Source organism: Echinops telfairi, unplaced genomic scaffold (genome assembly GCF_000313985.2).
Source record: "Echinops telfairi isolate 266 unplaced genomic scaffold, ASM31398v2 ScPeMD7_6;HRSCAF=24_1, whole genome shotgun sequence".
Lineage (NCBI taxonomy): Eukaryota > Metazoa > Chordata > Mammalia > Afrosoricida > Tenrecidae > Echinops > Echinops telfairi.
In genome coordinates this window covers 906,303-925,294 of record NW_022103903.1, presented here as the reverse complement: position 1 = coordinate 925,294, position 18,992 = coordinate 906,303, and the positions used below count along the sequence as shown (strand labels likewise).

The window sequence follows — 18,992 nt, the reverse complement described above, 5'->3', positions numbered from 1 at the left end:
GTTTCACATTATCAGATTTAGTAGGATAAAGTCTTATGATTTTTATATTAGAAAATTAAGATGCCTGTTTTAACAGGATGCGTACTTTATATGTTTCTGGAATTAGGGTTTTCCTTTGACTCCCATTTACTTCCAAAGTCTGCATATTTGAGATGCTAAATTGCTTGTAGCTACTACTTACTGTCATTTGCTCTTCTAGGTGTTTTTGCTTTATAGTGACTCATCAGAGGTTCGATTCCTCTCCTTTGAATGTGACGCTACCTAAATACTGTAATAGTTTCGTTTATGATCAACAGGTTGTCAGTAGAGCTTCATAAGGACAAGCAAAGCCAACGTGACGTTTTAGTAAATTGATACATTAAGATCAGTATTTTAATAGGATATCTCTAGGCAGTATAAAAATAAGTATCTAAGAAGTAAAAAAAAATACCAAATTTGTTTGACAGACATAATGTTATATATCTAGTTCTGTCATAAAGGATTAATGCCTAGTTGCCATAATTCTGGCAATAGGTAGAACTCTGATGGGCTTTTTTTCCTATAAACGTTAGTTTCTTTCTCTATTTCCCAAGGAAGTGTGTTGTTTAACACTTAGCCCCCTACTAAGAAAATGACCCAGGAATCCAGTGGTAAGAGTATAATTTACTTATACAGCTTTTCATCTATTTCTCAGGCACGTCCTATATGATAAGCAAAGCATAGCTGTTTCCTCTTGGAGAAGAAAAATCTTATATTGCTAGTTCTAGGAAATTCACATCCTAAGTTTGAGGTCCCTTAGGTTGATTTCACTTTCAACGCTTACGTAAAGTCTTAAGAATTAAGCTTGAAAATGCTAAAACTGACAACTCCCTGCCGTACAGTCAATTCTAACTCTACTATGAGGACCGATGGCAGAGGTCAGTGAATCTCCAAAGGAGTTTATTTATGCCCACCACCATAAATATATGTTTCGTGAATGATAAAAGAGAGACTGTAGAAAGAAGAAACCAATTTATACATTTCCTTGAAGTCAAATGCGATGTGCAATTTCTTACGTGTTTTTATTTATGAGGCCATATTAAATAATGAACAAGACATAGTTCATCACATCTCTCTTCTGAGCCATGCTCGTAAGAAAGACAGCAGTCACTTGACTGAGCAAAAATAACTTCACTGAGTGCTACCTCCGACTGAGTGTTGACCTTGGATAATGAATGGGCTTCTTCATGAGCCAGAAGCATTGGTGCCCAGACAATATTTTTACATAATAAACTGTCTCCACTATAACTTGAATATGAATAATGATATAATAGACAACCTGATGCCTTTTAAGGTATCTGGGGTGTTTATACTTGAAGGCCTTTACTCCTTCTCCATATGCACATCTATGCATATTCCTTAATAAAGCTACTTCTGTTGTCTTAGGTTTCAAAAATTTCCATTAGTTTACAATAAGAATGTGTCTTTTGGAATGACATTAATAAGTGAAACATATCATTTCACTACAAAATTACTTGTGAGAATAAATACTGGCGGGAGGTCTTAGTTATAAAAACACAAATGTAGGTCTATGAATCAACAGAGTTAAAAAGGAAAACGAGAAAATAAAAAGATATTTGATTTTCATAGCATTAAATGAGTTACTTAAACCAAAATTGCTGTGTGTGTGTGTGTTTAGAGAGAGATAGAGAGAGAGAGAGAGACTGAAGGGACTTACCACAATTTTAAATCCTTGCCATGTGTGTGTTTGTGTTCAAAATGGATTAGAGAACTGAAATGGTAAAGGGTATGAAAGCAGTAAACTAACTTGGTCAACAGTATCTTACCTCTACATTCTATGCTTCCTGTAGGAATATGCTTCCCAGAAATTTCTTATTAACAGCCATAGCTACAAATAGCCTCTACAGAGAAGTGGCGAGGGGTGCGACCCAATTATTAAAGGAGATAAAAATAAACAAATGATGGCTGCCTTTGCCACCCCCACACTAAGAGGCAAGCTCTTGGGATAAATGAACGGTGGTGAGCCTCCTCCTTTCTCCCTGGTCCTCCAGCGGAGACAGCTAATCCCTGTGACCTTTGGGCCAACAGAAGGCATAAAATGACCCCTATCTTTAAAAGCACAATTAGAAGGCGGCACACAAAAGCATGCCCATGGCCGGCAAGAGCAGACAATGAGGGGACTATGAAGGAAATGTGTTCTTTTAGCAGAGAGTGAATGCAGCCTTAGAGGAGCCAGCAATGGCTGGGGGTAGCTGGCAGTCATGCCTCCCAGGACACCTCAGGGTCCTTAAGTACATGTACTGATGTCTCAGACACCCCCGCCCCAGCCCGACACCCCGCCCCCACCCCACCACTACACAGTTTCTGTTCCTCTACAGAAGACAGTAAAAGGAGAGGAACAGAGGGTGAACCCTCACTAGAGGAGAGAGACTAGAAATGCTTTCCCCCAAGTGTGAAGAAATCTGTTGAGTAATTTCAATATCAAGTGTTGTTTTACCTCAAGAAATCACATTGAGTGAATTCATCTCTGTCAGCACCCAGTAACGAGGCAATTAGGCAAACGAAATGCTCCAGCTGAAGGAGTGGGCCATAAGGATGAGATGCTGTCTCTATGGAAATTCTTCCTCACCGGTCCAGTGCGGAATCCTCGTGAATGGGGGCTGGGGACACACCGGGAGGAAGACTGGCAGAAATAGGGCTAGACAAAAATGATTTCTTATTTCAAAATCGACTCCTTTATTTTATTTATTTATTTATTGTTACTTTCCCCCTATATAAGCTCTACATTTGCATCGTAAAGTAGAAATAGAGTGTGTGTGTGTGTGTGTGTGTGTGTGTGTGTGTGTGTGTGTTTTTCTCATTTGAGGAGGCAAAGAGGCATACTTCCTTTCTTTAAAAAATATTAAGCAATTTTTTAATGGAATGCTAACTTGTATGAATTATAGCAAAGACAAACATTTACTGACTTCTTACCAAATGAGTAGGATTATATTAGGTCATTACAAATGTTTACTTATTCAACCTTCCCATGGATTGCATACTATGATTTCACATCTTCTAGAGTAGAAACAGATGTTTTTAAAAAAATCGTAAAGTACTTTTCCCAAAGTCACAGAAATAATGAGTGACTCCTCCATATTACACTAAATAAATAATGAAATATGTGTGATTTTTAGTAATGTCAAAATCACCACGGAATCGTGATGTTTTGACAAAATTTAACAAATCTTATGGATCTTAGTGGTATATCGCTCAGGATGGTCACCAGCAGCAGTGACGAGAAACAGGGCTGATTAACACCTTTGAAGGAAGTTGGTAATAATTTTATGCATCTTATCATCAGAATAGTAATGGTTAAATGCGATCCAGGCTTTTCTTCAGATCTGATACTCAGTCCTCACACTCAGAAATCTCCTTCTAGGCAAGGGTAATAATCCCATTTCTCCCTGATTACCCCCAAATCATACTCATGCCATGAAGGAGTTATACATTCACTCAAGTATTACTGCTGTGCCATTTCTACTTCTTAAAATGTGAGCTGTATCAACTCAGACAAACAGGGCAGCTGGGTTCACCACCTGTTAACTAACTCCAAGCACCATTTAATTAGCCTCTGTTGAAGTTACCATATGCTTTGAGTGGAAGGGAATGGAACAGTAGCAGATGCTAAGCACAATCAAAGAAAAGCCTGTTGAAAACCAGGGTAAAGTGGGTGGAGAGAATAACAAAAAAGTTAACAGACGGAGGGAGGCAGAATACTAGTAAAATGGACCGGAAATTAACTCTCACAGCTAAAGTTCAAGGGAGCAAATCTCTGCAGATTAACTTTCATCCCACCAAGTTATCTGTCACATCACATGTTAGTGAGGATTTGATTTGAGAATTCTGAATAAATACAGAATGCAGCTGGGCATTTGGCTTACCTTCTCATTGTGCTTCAGCACACACACATGCATGCACACACATCTTCAACACTAATTGTGTTCAAAAATACCTCCAAGACTTTCATAGAACCAACCTTCAGACATTAAGAGAAAAAAACACAGTGTTATGATGAAGCATAATTTTCCCAATTATGGTAAAAGTTCTACTCTGTCAGTGATTTCACTACAAGAGATTTGGAAACAATGATTTTAAAATTATGAGTATTTCTCCATCAATAGGATGATTTGCATACAGAAGGCACTTCATCTTGTTTTATCCAATTCAGTTGAATTTAGATGAGTTTGAACTTCTATTGTGTCATTTGGATTTTTTAAAATCACAGGCTTATCCAAGAATATCTTTGCATTCCTATCGTGCCTTAAGTATGCATTGTGTTAAAAGAATGTATATAGGTAAATAGATTGATTTCTTTTTTATTCATATTTTGCTAAAATTTGTGTTCACTATCTACTATTTAATCAGACTTTACATTTTCTAGCTTCTATTTAAAAACTATTAATCGAGTGGGGAGGGAGGGAGAGGGGGAAAAAGGAAAATGAGGAGCTAATTCCAGGAACCCAAAAGGAAAGCAAATTTTGAGAATGATGAGGGCAACAAATGTATAAGTGTGCTTTACACAATTGATGCATGTATGGATTGTGATGCATTGTATGAGCCCCAATAAAATGATTTAAAAAAAACTATTAATCGTTCATCTTAAACACCACTGATTACCTATTAGCTATTTTTATTTTACCTGTAAAAAGAAAATGATGAAAATCCCTGGTGATACTATTAATAAGGTTCAGAAACAAATACGTTCAAACATCTAATCTCACTGTTAAATGATTTAAAAAGTCTCACTAACCTGGTGTTTGATGGTTTATATGCCTTTGAAGTTCAATCTTGTTCCCGAACTTAAAGTTATGTATAAAGAGGAGCTATGGGATTGAGGTCGATGTAACATATTCAGTTACAATATTGCTACCTTAAGAAAATAGATGTTACTGAATATTTTAAAGCACTGTTTTTAAACTTGGCTCATATTGAATGTTCTGCAACACATAAATTTCTCTAAAAGTCATCCTGCTCTTCAATCTCTCTGAATATTTAAAATTAGTAAAGGTCTGCATCAGGGTTGTAGCCTTCCATCGTACACTTTTAGTCTGGATGCCGAGCGAATTATCTGAGAAGTTAAATTATATGAAGAAGAACATGGCATCAGGATTGGAGAAAGACTGGAACAACCTCCAGTCTGCAAACTGTGCCATCGTGCTGGCTGAAAGAAAGGCAGACTACCAGTAAGTACTTACTGATGAGAATCGAGGAGTATAGCCTTCAGAGCTGATTCTAGTCCCACATACAGAAAACAAAAATCGTCACAATGGGACAAATAAGCAACATCATCATACATGCAGAAAATAAAATTATCAAGAATTTAATTTGATTTGGATCCACAATCAACCCTCATGGAAGCAGTTGTCAAAAAATCAAGTGATCGATTGCGCTGGGTAAATCTGCAGCAGAAAGCCATTTTAAAGTGTTAAAAATGTGACTGTGAGAGCGAAGATGCTCCTGAGTCAAACCATTATATATATATCATGGTGTATACGTATATATGGTATATATAAACCATAGTATCTATATTTATTTGTGTAGTTTTTACTCATGTCCCTTTCCTCCTCTCCTGTTGACTTGACTTTCCATCAGGTTTGCGGCTCACTCTTCTAGGAGTGTCTGTGACTTTACAGTGACCTAACACAAGGTGGTTTGACAGCAACTAACCGGTCTCATATACTTGTGAGAAAGGTGGACAATGAATAAGGAAGACTGAAGAATGGATGCTTTTGAATTACGATATAGACAAAGAATATAGACTATATGGATTGCTAGAAGAATTAATGCATCTGTCTTGGAAGGTCAGCCAAAATGCTCCGTGGAAGCACTGGAGACATCATCTGACTTTGGGCATTTCTCAGGAGGGACCAGTCCTCGGGAATGCCCGTTTGGTAGAGAATCAGTCGAAAAAAAGGAAAAGCCGAGAGCAAATGATTTGAGAATGATGAGGACAACGAATGTACAAATGTGCTTGACACAATGGATGGATGTCTGGATTGTGATGAGTTGTATGAGCCCCCAATAAAAGGATTAAAAATAAAAAAAGGAAGACCCTCAAGGATATGGCACAGTGCCTACAGGAAAGGGCTCAAACGTAGCAAGCATGAGGATGGGACAGGTTGCAGCAATGTTTTGTTCCATTGTACATCAGGTTAGTATGTGTTAGAATGTGTTCAATGTCATCAAATCATAACAATTGCATACTTTACTTAGAAATTATCTAAAAATATACGAGTATTTATATATTTTCTCTCTACATTTAATGTAGCTCAAGTTAATTGCAGGTAAACGTATTGGGCAAACACATGCAAATTATGTTAATTAAAGCAGAGGTGCAATTCAAATTTTATTTGATATTGTAAAATTGTGACATAAATTTAGAGCTTCACAAATATAGTTTTGCAGTTAACTTAGTAAAACATTGCCTTGAATTCTAATTAAATGTTCTCAGCACTCCATTTAAGGGATCAGCTCCTGCATTCCTCTTGATTAGTAGGAAAGGATCAATGAAAATCGATCCAATTTGTAGAACACAATTCTCATATTGATAGTAGTTTATATTCATTTGCTTTTCCGTAATCTTTTATTAATGATCATCTTCAAAATGTCAATTAATGTCAAAGCCAAACCAAGTGATAATTCAAATCTATAAAGAAATCTGTTTCCTTCTTTGAAGAGAGTAAAAGAAAGAAGCTACAATTTAAAAATATATATATATATATATAGTTACATAACTGAGATTGGAAGAAAGGAAAGGTAAAGATTATGATCATAATACTTAATGGTGTGAATTAGATCTATTATTTTTAAAATAACAAATAAAAATCTGACTTTAACCAGTAGACTTTTCCCATGGCTCTTCCTTTTTTTTGACTGATTCTCTACCAAACGTGCATTTCCGAGGACTGGTCCCTGACTGTCATGATATGACAAACAGTTTAGGGACATATGGGTTGAAAGAAAACATAAATGTAAGTCTTGGTGCTAACAAAAATAATAGCAGTGAATTTTTAAATCCTGTCAACTGTGAAAGAAAAATTTCATTAGATTCCTTTCAATTATAAACATTGATTTATTTATTTGCACCTAGATCCCTGGTGGTGATGATGGGTAAGCATGGGACTGCCAACCTCATGGTCGACTGGTCAAACCAGCCAACAGCTCCCTGGTAGAAAAAGAAAGCTTTCTACTCCCAAAGTCTCAGAAACAATAAATATATGATAAGTTCTGACTCAGAATCAACTCCAAAGTTATTTTTTATGTAGTCCAACTACACAGGCTTTTTGTTTCACATACATAATGAATAAGGATGGTGAAAAGATACAACCCAGGTGCATGTCTTTCCTGTCTTCTATTGACGCAACTACCTCTTCATCCATGTACAGGTTCTACATGAGCACATCGCAGTATTCTGGAACTTCCATTCTTCTCAATATTATCCATTTTATGACCCATTGTAGAATGACTTCACATAGTCAATAAAATACAAATAAATATCTTTCTAGTATTCTCTTTCAGCCAAATACATCTCATGTCAGAAATTATATCCTTTGTGCCAAGTTCTTTTCTGCATTTAGCATGAATCCTGGCAGCTTCTTGTCTATGTACTGCTGTAACCAGTTTTGAATTATCTTCAGCAAAATTTTATTTGCATGTGATAGCAAGGATATTGTTCATTAATTTCCACATTCTATTGGGTCACCTTTTTAGGAATGGGTAAAAATATGGATATCTTCCAGTTGGTTGGCAGGGTAACTGCCTTGCAAATTTCCTGGCATAGACACAGGATTGTTTCCAGTGCTTCAAAGTATGTGGAAACATTTTAATTGGTATTTATTAATTCTTACATCCTTGTATTGGCTGAATGCCTTCAGTGAATCTTGGACTTCTTGATTCAATAAGTTTGGTTCTTGATCATATACTACCTCTGTAACTCATTGAATGTTCACCAGTTATTTTTGATACAGTGCCTCTGTGTATTCTTTCAGTCTTGTTTTTTTTTTTTAAGCGTCCTGAACCTTAACATTTGGCCCATTTAATCCCTTAATATCGCAACTCGAGGCCTACATTGTTCCTTCAGTTCTTTCAGCTTTACAGATGCTGAAAGTGTGCTTCTCTTTTGGCTTTCTACCTCAAACCTTGTACATTTCATTATATGATTTTAGTTTGTCTTCTGGAAAGATGTCCTTTGAAAGTTTCCATTTATCATTTTTTTTGTTTGCTTTAGCTACTCTACATTCAAGAGCAAGTTCCAGTCTCTTCAATATTCACTTTGGCCTTTTCTCTCTTTCCTCTTTTTCCGACGACCTTTTGCCTTGTTCACGTGGATATTCCTGATGTCATCCAACAGCTGATAAGATCCTCTTTCATTAGTATTATGTCAAATCTGCTCTTGAGATGTTCTTGAAATTCAGGTGGGATAGACTCAAGATTGTATTTTGGATCTCTTGTGCTTACTTTCATTTTCTTCATCTTCAACCTGAACTTACATAAGAACCATTGCTGGTCTGTTGCACAGTCAGCTCCTGCCAGTGTTCTGGCCATTCTTATTGTGCTTTTCCACTGTGTCTTCACACAGATGTGGTAAATTTCCATATCTGCCCACAGATGGAGTAAATTTAATTTGCATGTATTCCATCGGACAAAGGCCATGTGTGCAGTGGTTTATGTTATTTAAAAAGGGCATTTGCCTTGAAGAAATTATTGCAAAATTCTATTATATCTCAATCGCATGTTCGATCAATTTCATATCAAAATATTTGTAGAATTCTTCAATTTCTTCATCACTAGCTTTAGTAGTTGGTACATACAGTTGAATAATAGTTATATTAGCTGTACTTCCTTATAGGCATAGAGGTGTTATTCTCTCCCAAATAGCTTGGGTTTCATGTGGAGTGGATTCCAACTCGGAGACTCGGAGTGACCCTGTAGGATAAAGTGGAACCGATTCTGTGCTTCTGAAAATACAAATCTGGGCCAGATCTAACAGCCACAGTTTTCTCCTAGGGAGCAGCTGGTGATTGAACAACCAGCATTGTGAATATTCTAATCCACTATACCATGAGGCCTTTTTAAGATTTTAAAACACTAAAAATTCTCCCACAATCCTTTATAGCTTGTAAACGTTTTTCATAATAGAGTCTGTTATTAATAATGTGCCATGTTTTCTGTAGCTGTGCAATACACTGAGGCAAGTAACAAGTGTTGCTTCTGTGCTTCCCATTCTTGTGTAAATGGGTTTGTTCTCAAGAAAACCTGGTTCAGCAGGTCCCTGCAATCAGTGGAAGGGGGTAGACAGGCTCTCTCAGTATCACTCTCGTCCTACTCACCTTACGACACCTTCAGAACATTCCATCAAAACAGCTCTTTCTGAGGGGAGTTGCTGGGCTGTTTAAATTTGAGTCTGAGCGATCAGCACAAGCAGTTATAGTGGTAGTGTATAGAGATTGACATATGTCAACCAAGAAAATCTATCAAGAGAGCATCTTGATAGATCTTGGTTGACATAGGCCAATTATAGAGGCTTATTAGAAGTTTGAAGAAAATTGGAAGCTATTTGGTAAGAAAAGACCAAGAAAGCTACCCTGAGGACATTCCTCCAGAGCCCCCATCATACCATGGCTGATTCTTGGAGGGTAGCAAAGGCTGGTCTACAAGAGTTTTGTTCAGAAACGTTACTCATCCCCCGCTACAAGGCTGACCTTGCCCCTTCAGCCCTCATTTGGTTCTGAAAACTGAAAGCACACAGTTTGAGTCGCTCCAGGATACGGAAACTAGCATTTTCATGTGACAGAAATCAAAAAGTCTAGAACTCTTCTTAGAAGGGTTAGAGAGATTAAAATACTTTGTTATGAAATGTACAGACCTAGATGAAGGATATTTTGGGAAATAGTTGCTTTGTGATATTTTGGTGTAATAAAGACCTCTATGATTTTATAGCCATACTATATTTTACTTACTCTCTGTTAATATATCATAACACTTCACTCCTAAGTTTATTCCAAATGCATCGTCTAAAAAATAAGTACATCCTTCTCTTTCTGTGAACTTTAATTCAATGATAAAGTATTGAATAGTTCAGATTAAACATTGTTTGTAATGATGCTTCATAATTGATGGTGTATGCATCACAGAATTGTCTTCTTACTCTTAGTTACTAATGATGAGTGATGCCACGTTTAATAAGAGGCAACTGCTGGGTCCATCCATCATAAAAGTGCATTTCCCTCTCTGCAGTCAGCAAACAGTCTACACAGTGATTCTTTAGCACTGTGAAGTGATCAGTTGTGTGATGTGCATGTGAAAGTTGCACATTGAACAGAGAAGATTGAAGAAGAATCGATGCACCTGAATGGTGGTGCTGGGGAAGAGTATTCAAAGCCCCCTGGACCCCACAATGACAAACCCATCTGTCTTGGAAGAAGTTGGAGCAGAGTGCTCCTTAGAGACAAGAATGGCAAGACTTTGTCTTTCATACTTTGGCCACGCGATCAGGAGTGACCAGTCCCTGTAGAAAGCCTTCATGGTTGGTCCACTAGAGAAGCTGCTAAAAAGAGGAAGGCTCTAAAGAAGATGGATCGACACCGTGATTACAATGGACTCCATCGTGGGAACAATGGTGAGGCTGGTACAGGAGGAGCAGTGTTTTATGTTTTATGTTGTGTACAGGGCCACTATGGGTCAGAACACCTCGATGGCCCCTTGCAACAACGTTTCCACTATATTTTGATGCATATGTTAAGGACACATCAGAAAAGATATTACTATATTTATTGCTAGATTACAAATTAAACTTACTATTAAAGAGAGCTGTATTGAAAGAAGTTTTCTTGACAATATTTTCCATTTAAAAGGAAAATATAAGTTTGTGTTCATTCCCCTCTGTTGCTGCTGATGTTATTGAATCTGTGAAAAGTTTCTGCAAGCTGACTGTAATAGGCTATAAGTGTATAGGTTTATATGATATATGCAGTATATCATATAATGTGCATACGTGTCATATACAATATTAAATGCAAGGTTTGAGTATTTTATTCAATCCTCTCCAGAAAATAAAAATAAGAGCCTATAACAAAATATACTATAAATGGTATATCTATAGGACAGAATTAAGTTTAACTCAGACACTAACATCACTGAATTGCAACATGTGGAGAATCATAGTGCCTTTTGTAACATGTGTCATTGTAGTCATTGAATGGGTTCCAACTCATGGTGACATTGTGTATAACAGAAGAAAATACTGCCTCTCTACTAGATCATTTTTATGTCATTCGTATGTTGCAACTCATTATTGTGGGTTTTATTTTGTTAATTCATGTGATTGGGGCGCCAGGGTTGGAGAAGGAGGAGTAAAAAGAGGAGCTGATACCAAGGGCTCCAATAGAATGAAAAAGTCTTGAAATGATGATGGCAACATATGTATAAGTGTGTTGATTACCATTGAATGAGGGATTGTTATAAGATTTGTAAGAGCCCCCCTGAAAATGGTTAATATAAAAGGGGGTGGAATTCATGTGATTAAGGATTGTCCTCACACCCCTTGGCACTCTAAAAAACCAGTATAGCAATAGATTTAAAGAGAGGATGCTGCGTTTAGTGTTTAGTGGAATACGATAAGGATTTCTTGGAATCTGTATACTATTAAGGGAGAAAAATGAATCGTTCTACTCCTGTGAAAAGATACAGTCTCATAAATTCATGGGGCAGTGCTACGCTGTCCTGTAGGGTCAATATGAGTCAGAATTGATGCAATGGCCATGAGTTTGTTTTTTTTATATAATATTGAAAGGTAGAGCAGTTTGATTTGGTAGTTGGGAAAGGATCTAATAGAGAAGTACAGTTGTCCAGTAATTGGTCACTAATACTACTATACTTGCTATTTTCATACTTTCTTTGATTTTTTTATGGCATATCTTAGTCCTGCAGTCAAAGTTTTGTCTTAGTGAATGAGCATGATTGAAATTTTTGTCTTGTGTATAACCCTCATTAATTTTTTAAACAGTGTTCAGTTACTTAGGTTTCTAACCTGTATAAGTGAACAACCCCTGCATTTTAGATCCACAAAGGTTTCCTGTATATGTATATTAATTTTTCTCCATATTACTTTGAAATCTACACCATTGATGAAATCTATGCTCATTAGAATTACCAAATATCTTATGGAGGTTACTCAAAGTATTTCTCAACATGCTGATAATTCTGCCTCTAAAGTAGACCAGGAATATATGCAAAAATTTAGATATATGAATAGACTTTGAATTTCTGCTTAATCCTAATCCCTAATTCAAAGACAATCTTTGGATATGACCCTGCTTAATACTTGCCCTCATGAAGTGATCACTGAAGTAAGTGCTCTAGCAAATTATGGTGAAAAGGATCAGATTGTCCCTGACTATCAGAAAGACTAGTGTGTGTGGTCTTAAAGACTTGCCTTAAACATGTGGCTCTCTAAGTGGCGTCTTAGCTAATTGTACACTGAAGGAGCACATCAGCCTGGGCTTTTCAAGAGTTGTAAATACTGAAATCCAAGATCGGAGAAGGGAATTGTATTAGAGTTTAAAATTTGAGCACCTAATTTACTGAAGGCTATAGATGATAGTGAAAGCCCAAAATCTGTTTGCAGTGTCCCATGTTGATTAAGTCTTCATTCAACTCCCTTAGTCTATTAAACAGAGAATGAATAGGCTGGCCCTCCAACAGAGTACATTAGGAAGTGGATTACTTCAGATATATTTCAGATAACATTTAGCATACTATCTTTTTGTTCACTTTTGACCCATTTTAATTGGCTCTAATTTCTAGTCTACTTTCTTTTGCAATGAGGTTTTTCTGTGATTTATTTAGTTGTCATTGTTGGTGCTTCTTGTAGACTTTTCTTTCTAAGAAATCGAGGATAGGTATAATTCATATAGACTAACTAGATTAATAGATTAATCTAACAAACTAGATTAATAGATTAATCTAAAAAACTAGATTAATAGATTAATCTAACTAGATTAATATTTCTTAGAGTTATAGCATGGGAGGTTGGGGATAATGGAGCACTACATAATGAATAAAACGTTCTAAAATTGATTGTGGTGATGATTGTAAAACTTTTCAATATATTAAAAGCATTGAATTCTATGGCCTGTGAATTATATGCCAATAGAACTGTTTTAAAAAAAAGAAATATATATATATATATATGTGGCATTGCCTTAAAAATAATAAATAATTGAAGTCACATCTTTGGATGGCGTTACTTGCAGAGAAAGTGTTGAACAAGAAAAGACATATTCTAGAATCTTACAAAGTACATTCACTGAGGATATTGAGACAATCAAGCTATAATAGAAGAGGCATTGGTTCTACCCATTCATAGATTAGAATAGTGCCCTTGCCTCCAAAAACCTAGAACGCTTCTTTGTTTAACCTAGCAGAAAATAAGAACTTAACTTAAAGATTGGAATTGGTTGCCTGAAAAATAGTAAAAACCTAATGCCCACATCTGGAATATCTGATATTTGGTGGATGGTTCTGTGAAGGTCTATGTCACATATTTCCTAGGGTTGAATGTTGATGAGTCTATGATTCCAGATTTCATTTTTATCAGAAGAAAAATATTTTATATGGTTTTATAAATACTTGTCATATAGAAAGTACATTTGTTTTAAGTTTCATTCAATTAATATCCTCCCACCCCATTACCACCATCAATATACTACTACAGAAGATCTAATTAGGGTGTTTTTTTAATGGCATTAGAGTCAGACTCTATCATTAAAGAGATATGTGAACTTTGGGTTATTGTTTGTTCATGAATTAATTTAATACTTATAGGAAAAGCAGAGCTTACATTCATCCCGATGATGTTACATATCCAATGGAAGGAGGTGGGCATCTAAATATGAAGTAGACACATCACTTGACCCACAGGAATTCATAATCTAATAAGTGCAACAGGCACATAAACCTGTAATGCCAATGTTTGTGTCTATGTGATGGTGGCTTTTATCCATTGCAGATGTATCCACTTCAGTTCAGGCCCTGAATTGACAGTTGGGGTACAAGACCTCCTTCAGATATGCTAACTATGAAATCTTGTATTTTCCATCATATCAGATTCCATGTCTCACAAAATAATATTTTTTCATGAAAATACACAAAAAAAGTATCTTTTTCACTTTCTTGGAATTGGTCTCTAAACACCAATGCAGTGAGCCAAATGGGTGTTTCATGTATTACCATCACCATTTGACATGCTGAAGATGGTAGGAAAACGATGAGAAAAAGCAGTTAATAGAACATCTTTTAGGTCCAGCACATCAAAATAAAGGTAAGACTAGACAGATAGATTTTTTTATATATATGGAAAGATGTGTTGATTGCTACAAAGTCTTAACCCAGATGAGTTGGCAATTGAGAGAGAGTCTAATATAGAAATATAAAAATGATGTCGTCTTTTAAGATGTGCGCGTTGTATACTATTTCTAAGATGAGGTCATAAGAATAATAGATGGGAATTAAGAATCAAACATCTAAACCACTAAGTATAAATTAGATGAAACATCTGCTAAAATAAATTTTGGTATCTTATTTCAAATCATAGAAATGAACTCTTCTTATTTCTATTGCTTTCATAATGATGTCCTCATTTTCAAGAAGATTCAGTAACAAAAGTTATGTGAATCTCATCTCAAAGACTTACTGGATAGACAAAATTGTCTGACTTTATATCAGGAGTTCAGATTAATTTCTTTTTTTCTTTAATAAATTATTTTATTGGGGACTCTTACAGCTCTTCTAACAATCCATACATCCACTGTATCAATCACATTTGTACATATGTTGTTATCCTTTTCAAAACATTTTCTTTCTTCTTGAGCTCTTGGTAGTTTAGATTAATTTCTATTGTGTTCTTATAAGGTGATTAGAAGTGTGTTTTTCCACATTAAATAAAATATGAAATTAAAAGTATATGAAAGTAGAATTCCTTTTTAAAATGTCAATGTAATATGTTACTAAAGACAACTTGTAAAATGGAGAGAAGCCTTAAAATATTGTATATTTTAGACGAGTTGGTATGAAAAGGGATGATTGCTTGTAACGCTGTGTAATACATTTGAACACGCATCATTGTTTATCTTCTTACATCCACCACTGTGCTTGGACTGGTCTCCGTGAGCGAGTGAAGATACTTCACTTCATTCGTGCACACAGCATTCCCCTTCCAGCGCCAGGGATTTCTCCTTCCCAAACCATGAGTCAGGATCAACTTGGCACAGTGAGTTTGTTTGCTTGAGGTTAACCCCCAAAACTAAAACTAGAGTGAAACAAAACATCTATATTATTAATGTGACTTAAAATTCCAACCTAATCAGCTTATGGGCTCAGAGGAGTTACCAGGCTAAAGGGTAGAAAGAGGACCCTTCCCCTGCTTCACCATTTCCAGAGTTGGATTTAAAGAGAAATGTAACCAGAGCCATGGGTGGGTAAAGCAATAAGTGAGTTTATTTTCTCTTCCAACTGAAAACATTGGGTCTCTCTCTCTCTCTCTCTCTCTCTCTCTCTCTCTCTCTCTGTTTCTCTCTCTCTCTCTCTCTCTCTCACTCCCCACCACCTTTTCCTATTAGGTTAAACACATCACATTTGGAGTGGGAGAAAAGGGGACAAGGAGATAGTGGATAAATCATGTAACTTGCAAAAAGGTCACAAGAAGAACTAACTCATATATAATTTTGTATTCTTTTCACGCCATTTCTAAGTCTTTGCTAACTAGCTATGGCTAATACAAAATATGTCAACATAGGTAAATCCTGAAGGAATTGTGGTCATTTTTATCTTAGACACAAAATTAATGACCCTTGTGATGTTTTCAGAAAGGCGTTGCCTGGATGTACTCTCTGCCTTGTACATAAGGGGCACTTGTGCTCCTAGTAAACAGCTGTGCCGATCAAGGAATCCCCTGCAAACGCTGTTTATGGTGATAAAAAACCGGCAGACCAGCACAACTTGAGTGACCTATGACTCTGTGTTATTCGATACAGGAGGTGTACATGCTCACATCCTGGCTTTTATTGTGCTGGGTCTGCTTATCAGCAGTAAACCTAGAGACGCTGCCTGTATTTCTCGCACGCTTCCCAATGTGGCACACAGAGTGATGAAACATCAGGAAACTGTAGCCGTGGTGTGCGTGGGCTTAGATGCACAGCTGCGCCACTCCAGGTACTGGGACTTGAGTGCTTTCATACGCAGTCTGGCTTCGAAGGTTTTACCTAAGAAAATTGCCTTGCCATATAAAGAGTGTGTTTTAAATTCTCTCATTCAGGAAAAATAAAAATAGATGATACTACTTTTATCAATGATGGTGATAGTGAATCTCAAGAAACATACAGACTTTTTTTAAGAGTCAAACCAAAAGAACCAGCGTTAAATGCCAGTATGCTCATATCTTCATTTCAATAAATGCAGCTGCGATCTTTAAGTTAAGCCGGTGCCTTCAGGAGATAGGATGTTACCCTGTTCTTCCCTGCCTCTCAGGGAATAAAAGTGGTCGGAAATATAAGGCTATCATTTTTATCCTCCCTCCCTTATTTAACATCTCCTTCGTTCCCCCACGCCATGCCCCCTCCCCCACGGAGGCAGGGTCCCCAGAGTCTGTAATTGCCAAGAGATGAAGCGACGATGGGGAGTGATCACAGTCAATAGCTTTGATTAACAATAAGGTTGAAAATTAGCAATGCTAGCATTCAGCCCCTGCCCTCTCCCCCTCCATATGCTCCCTCAGTCCGAGCTGGCGGCCTCACAGAGGGCAGGCAGAACCCCTCCCGGCTTTGAAGTGCAGCGAAGGTGCAGGCAGAGCAGAGAATTAGGAAAATTACAGAGACCAAGTAGCAGCTATCAGCCAGGATGCCGAGACCTTGGCAGGGCTTAGTGTGCCTCAGGAGGGCCGAGGGTGAAGTGTGCGGTGTGTTGTCCTTGTGTGTTTTTCTATCACGTGTGGATTTACTTGTGTCTGGACATGCTGTGCTCGAAACGGCCACCCCTGTTACTACTGTGACCCCGTCAGCAGCTCTGGTGTTGTTTTCTGCAGACCCTGAGGACCTAGAGAGGCGGATCGACAGCGGAACGCCCGTCCCCACCTCTGATAATGATGACAATTCGCTGGGCTACACAGGTAGAGTGCCTCTTTCCCAACACTGACTGTTCCATTCCTTCTAGATCGCAGCACCCCCATGCATCATCAACCACCTGTGTAAGATGATCTCCTCGTCCCCGCTTTCTGCTGACAACCCCAACTTCGGGTCCTCCTCTCCCCGGTTTCCTTCCTTGGCTGGGGGGTCAGAGGGCACAAGTCATCACTTTCGGGGAGAGCAGATACAGCTACACTGATGCTGGTTTGTCTGTTTTTAATCCGAGTGAATGATGCTCATTGTAAAGTTTGAGATCGCTAACATGGTTAGAATGTCAATGTGTGTCTAGGGATTAGTTAAATTGCTCTTTAAAAGAAATGAAAGTTTGCCTGCATGTAATTTAGTTTCAGAAGTACTTGTATGTTCTCGGGTTACATTTTTGTAGTCATATGAACTCCAGGAAACAGTCTTAGGAAGAATGATCCAAAGCTTAATCTCTCTGTACTGTATCTGCATGATTTCATCCATGAAGCATATCTTACATAGATGTAAGCTTAAAGCAGCACAAAAGTAACAAATTTATTAATTGAATGTGGTAGAAATGATTGCTGTCTAAATGTCAGAGTATGATCTGCATAAATATGTGAATGCTAGATGCAGCATATAGTCCTAAAAGTAATAGCATAAGTTGCATCAAACTCGGAAACAATTTGCCTCAAGCTTTAGATGTGGGCAAAGGACGGAATGCATCCCCTATCCCCCTTTGAATCTGATAAAGAGATGAGTGGTCCTGAGTAGCCGCTCTCTGTATGTACATTTTGCCAAGCTTTGTCCCCTCGTGTTCCCCAGGCTCCAGGAACAGGGAATGGGCATGCTGATAGGTGAGTGTGTGTCTGAGAGTGGAGCTTGTTGATCGTTAGGTGATGGAGAACTCTTCTGTCTCATTTCAGTCTTACTGGTCAGTGTGTTAAAACAAATAATTAAAGAGCATAATCTGGTGGATGCACTATCTTCTGGTACATCGTGCTTTTCCGTTTTCTCCCTCTTCTGCATAATTTTAGATTTAAACACAAGTAACTCATATTACATATACTCATTCTCTTCTAGAGAGCATTCTCGTGTTCCCCCAATATTCCCATTTAACATGGGAATTAAAAGTCAAAGAAATTGAAGATAAGGTGATCGGTGGATATGATACTTTGCCATAAATGCACCTATAGCAAGGATCATAACTGGGATTCCTCACTGCCATCAATAGGGAAGCAGCTCATCGTTTTGAAAGGACGCATACACAGAGTGGGCGTTCTGGGACCCTCACTTGCCAATTTCACATTAGTCCTATTCCCGTGTGCTCCCCCCGGCTCAACAACTACGTTATTATGGATTTCCTGAAAATTATATAGAACAACTGCGTAAATCATGTTAGGATGGAAAGAGAGCTTTAAAATCATTCATTGAAGATTAAATGATGTATTTTTAATTTTTTTATTCCTCTTAATTCCCATCCTTGGATTAATCAGTGTTCAAATTCCTACTATTAGACAAGATATTATATGAGCTATGATGAGATAATAAGCTTATACAAATATTTTTATATTCTGCAAGGGAAATAATTCAAGCAAGGCCATTTGAATACGAAGTGACTGGAAAACTAATTTCTAACTAACCTTGGTCCAGTGAGTGTAGTTGTTAGTAACAATCCTGTGTGAAAGGAGATTTAATATCTGTATTAAATTTAACCCTATATATTTTGATTCAGAAAATAATTGATTATTCAGAAACTAATGACTGCTCTCTGAGAATCTTTCCTTTGCATATTGATGTTCTTTGCTCATTTAAACTTCCGCTGGAAGT

General features: G+C 37.2%; 1 protein-coding gene across 6 annotated transcripts in view; it reads left to right on the top strand.

Moving 5' to 3' along the window:
* ROBO1 (roundabout guidance receptor 1) overlaps positions 1-18,992 on the top strand; it is a 1,092,383-nt gene that overhangs the window by 504,847 nt on the left and 568,544 nt on the right. For 5 of the 6 annotated variants that reach the window (XM_045286235.1, XM_045286236.1, XM_045286238.1 and 2 more), the window contains exon 2: positions 17,099-17,182. The exons of the other annotated variant lie outside the window; for it this stretch is intronic. In XM_045286235.1, coding sequence (XP_045142170.1) covers positions 17,099-17,182 — 84 coding nt within the window. The remainder of the gene's footprint in view (positions 1-17,098; positions 17,183-18,992) is intronic. 6 annotated transcript variants of the gene reach the window in all.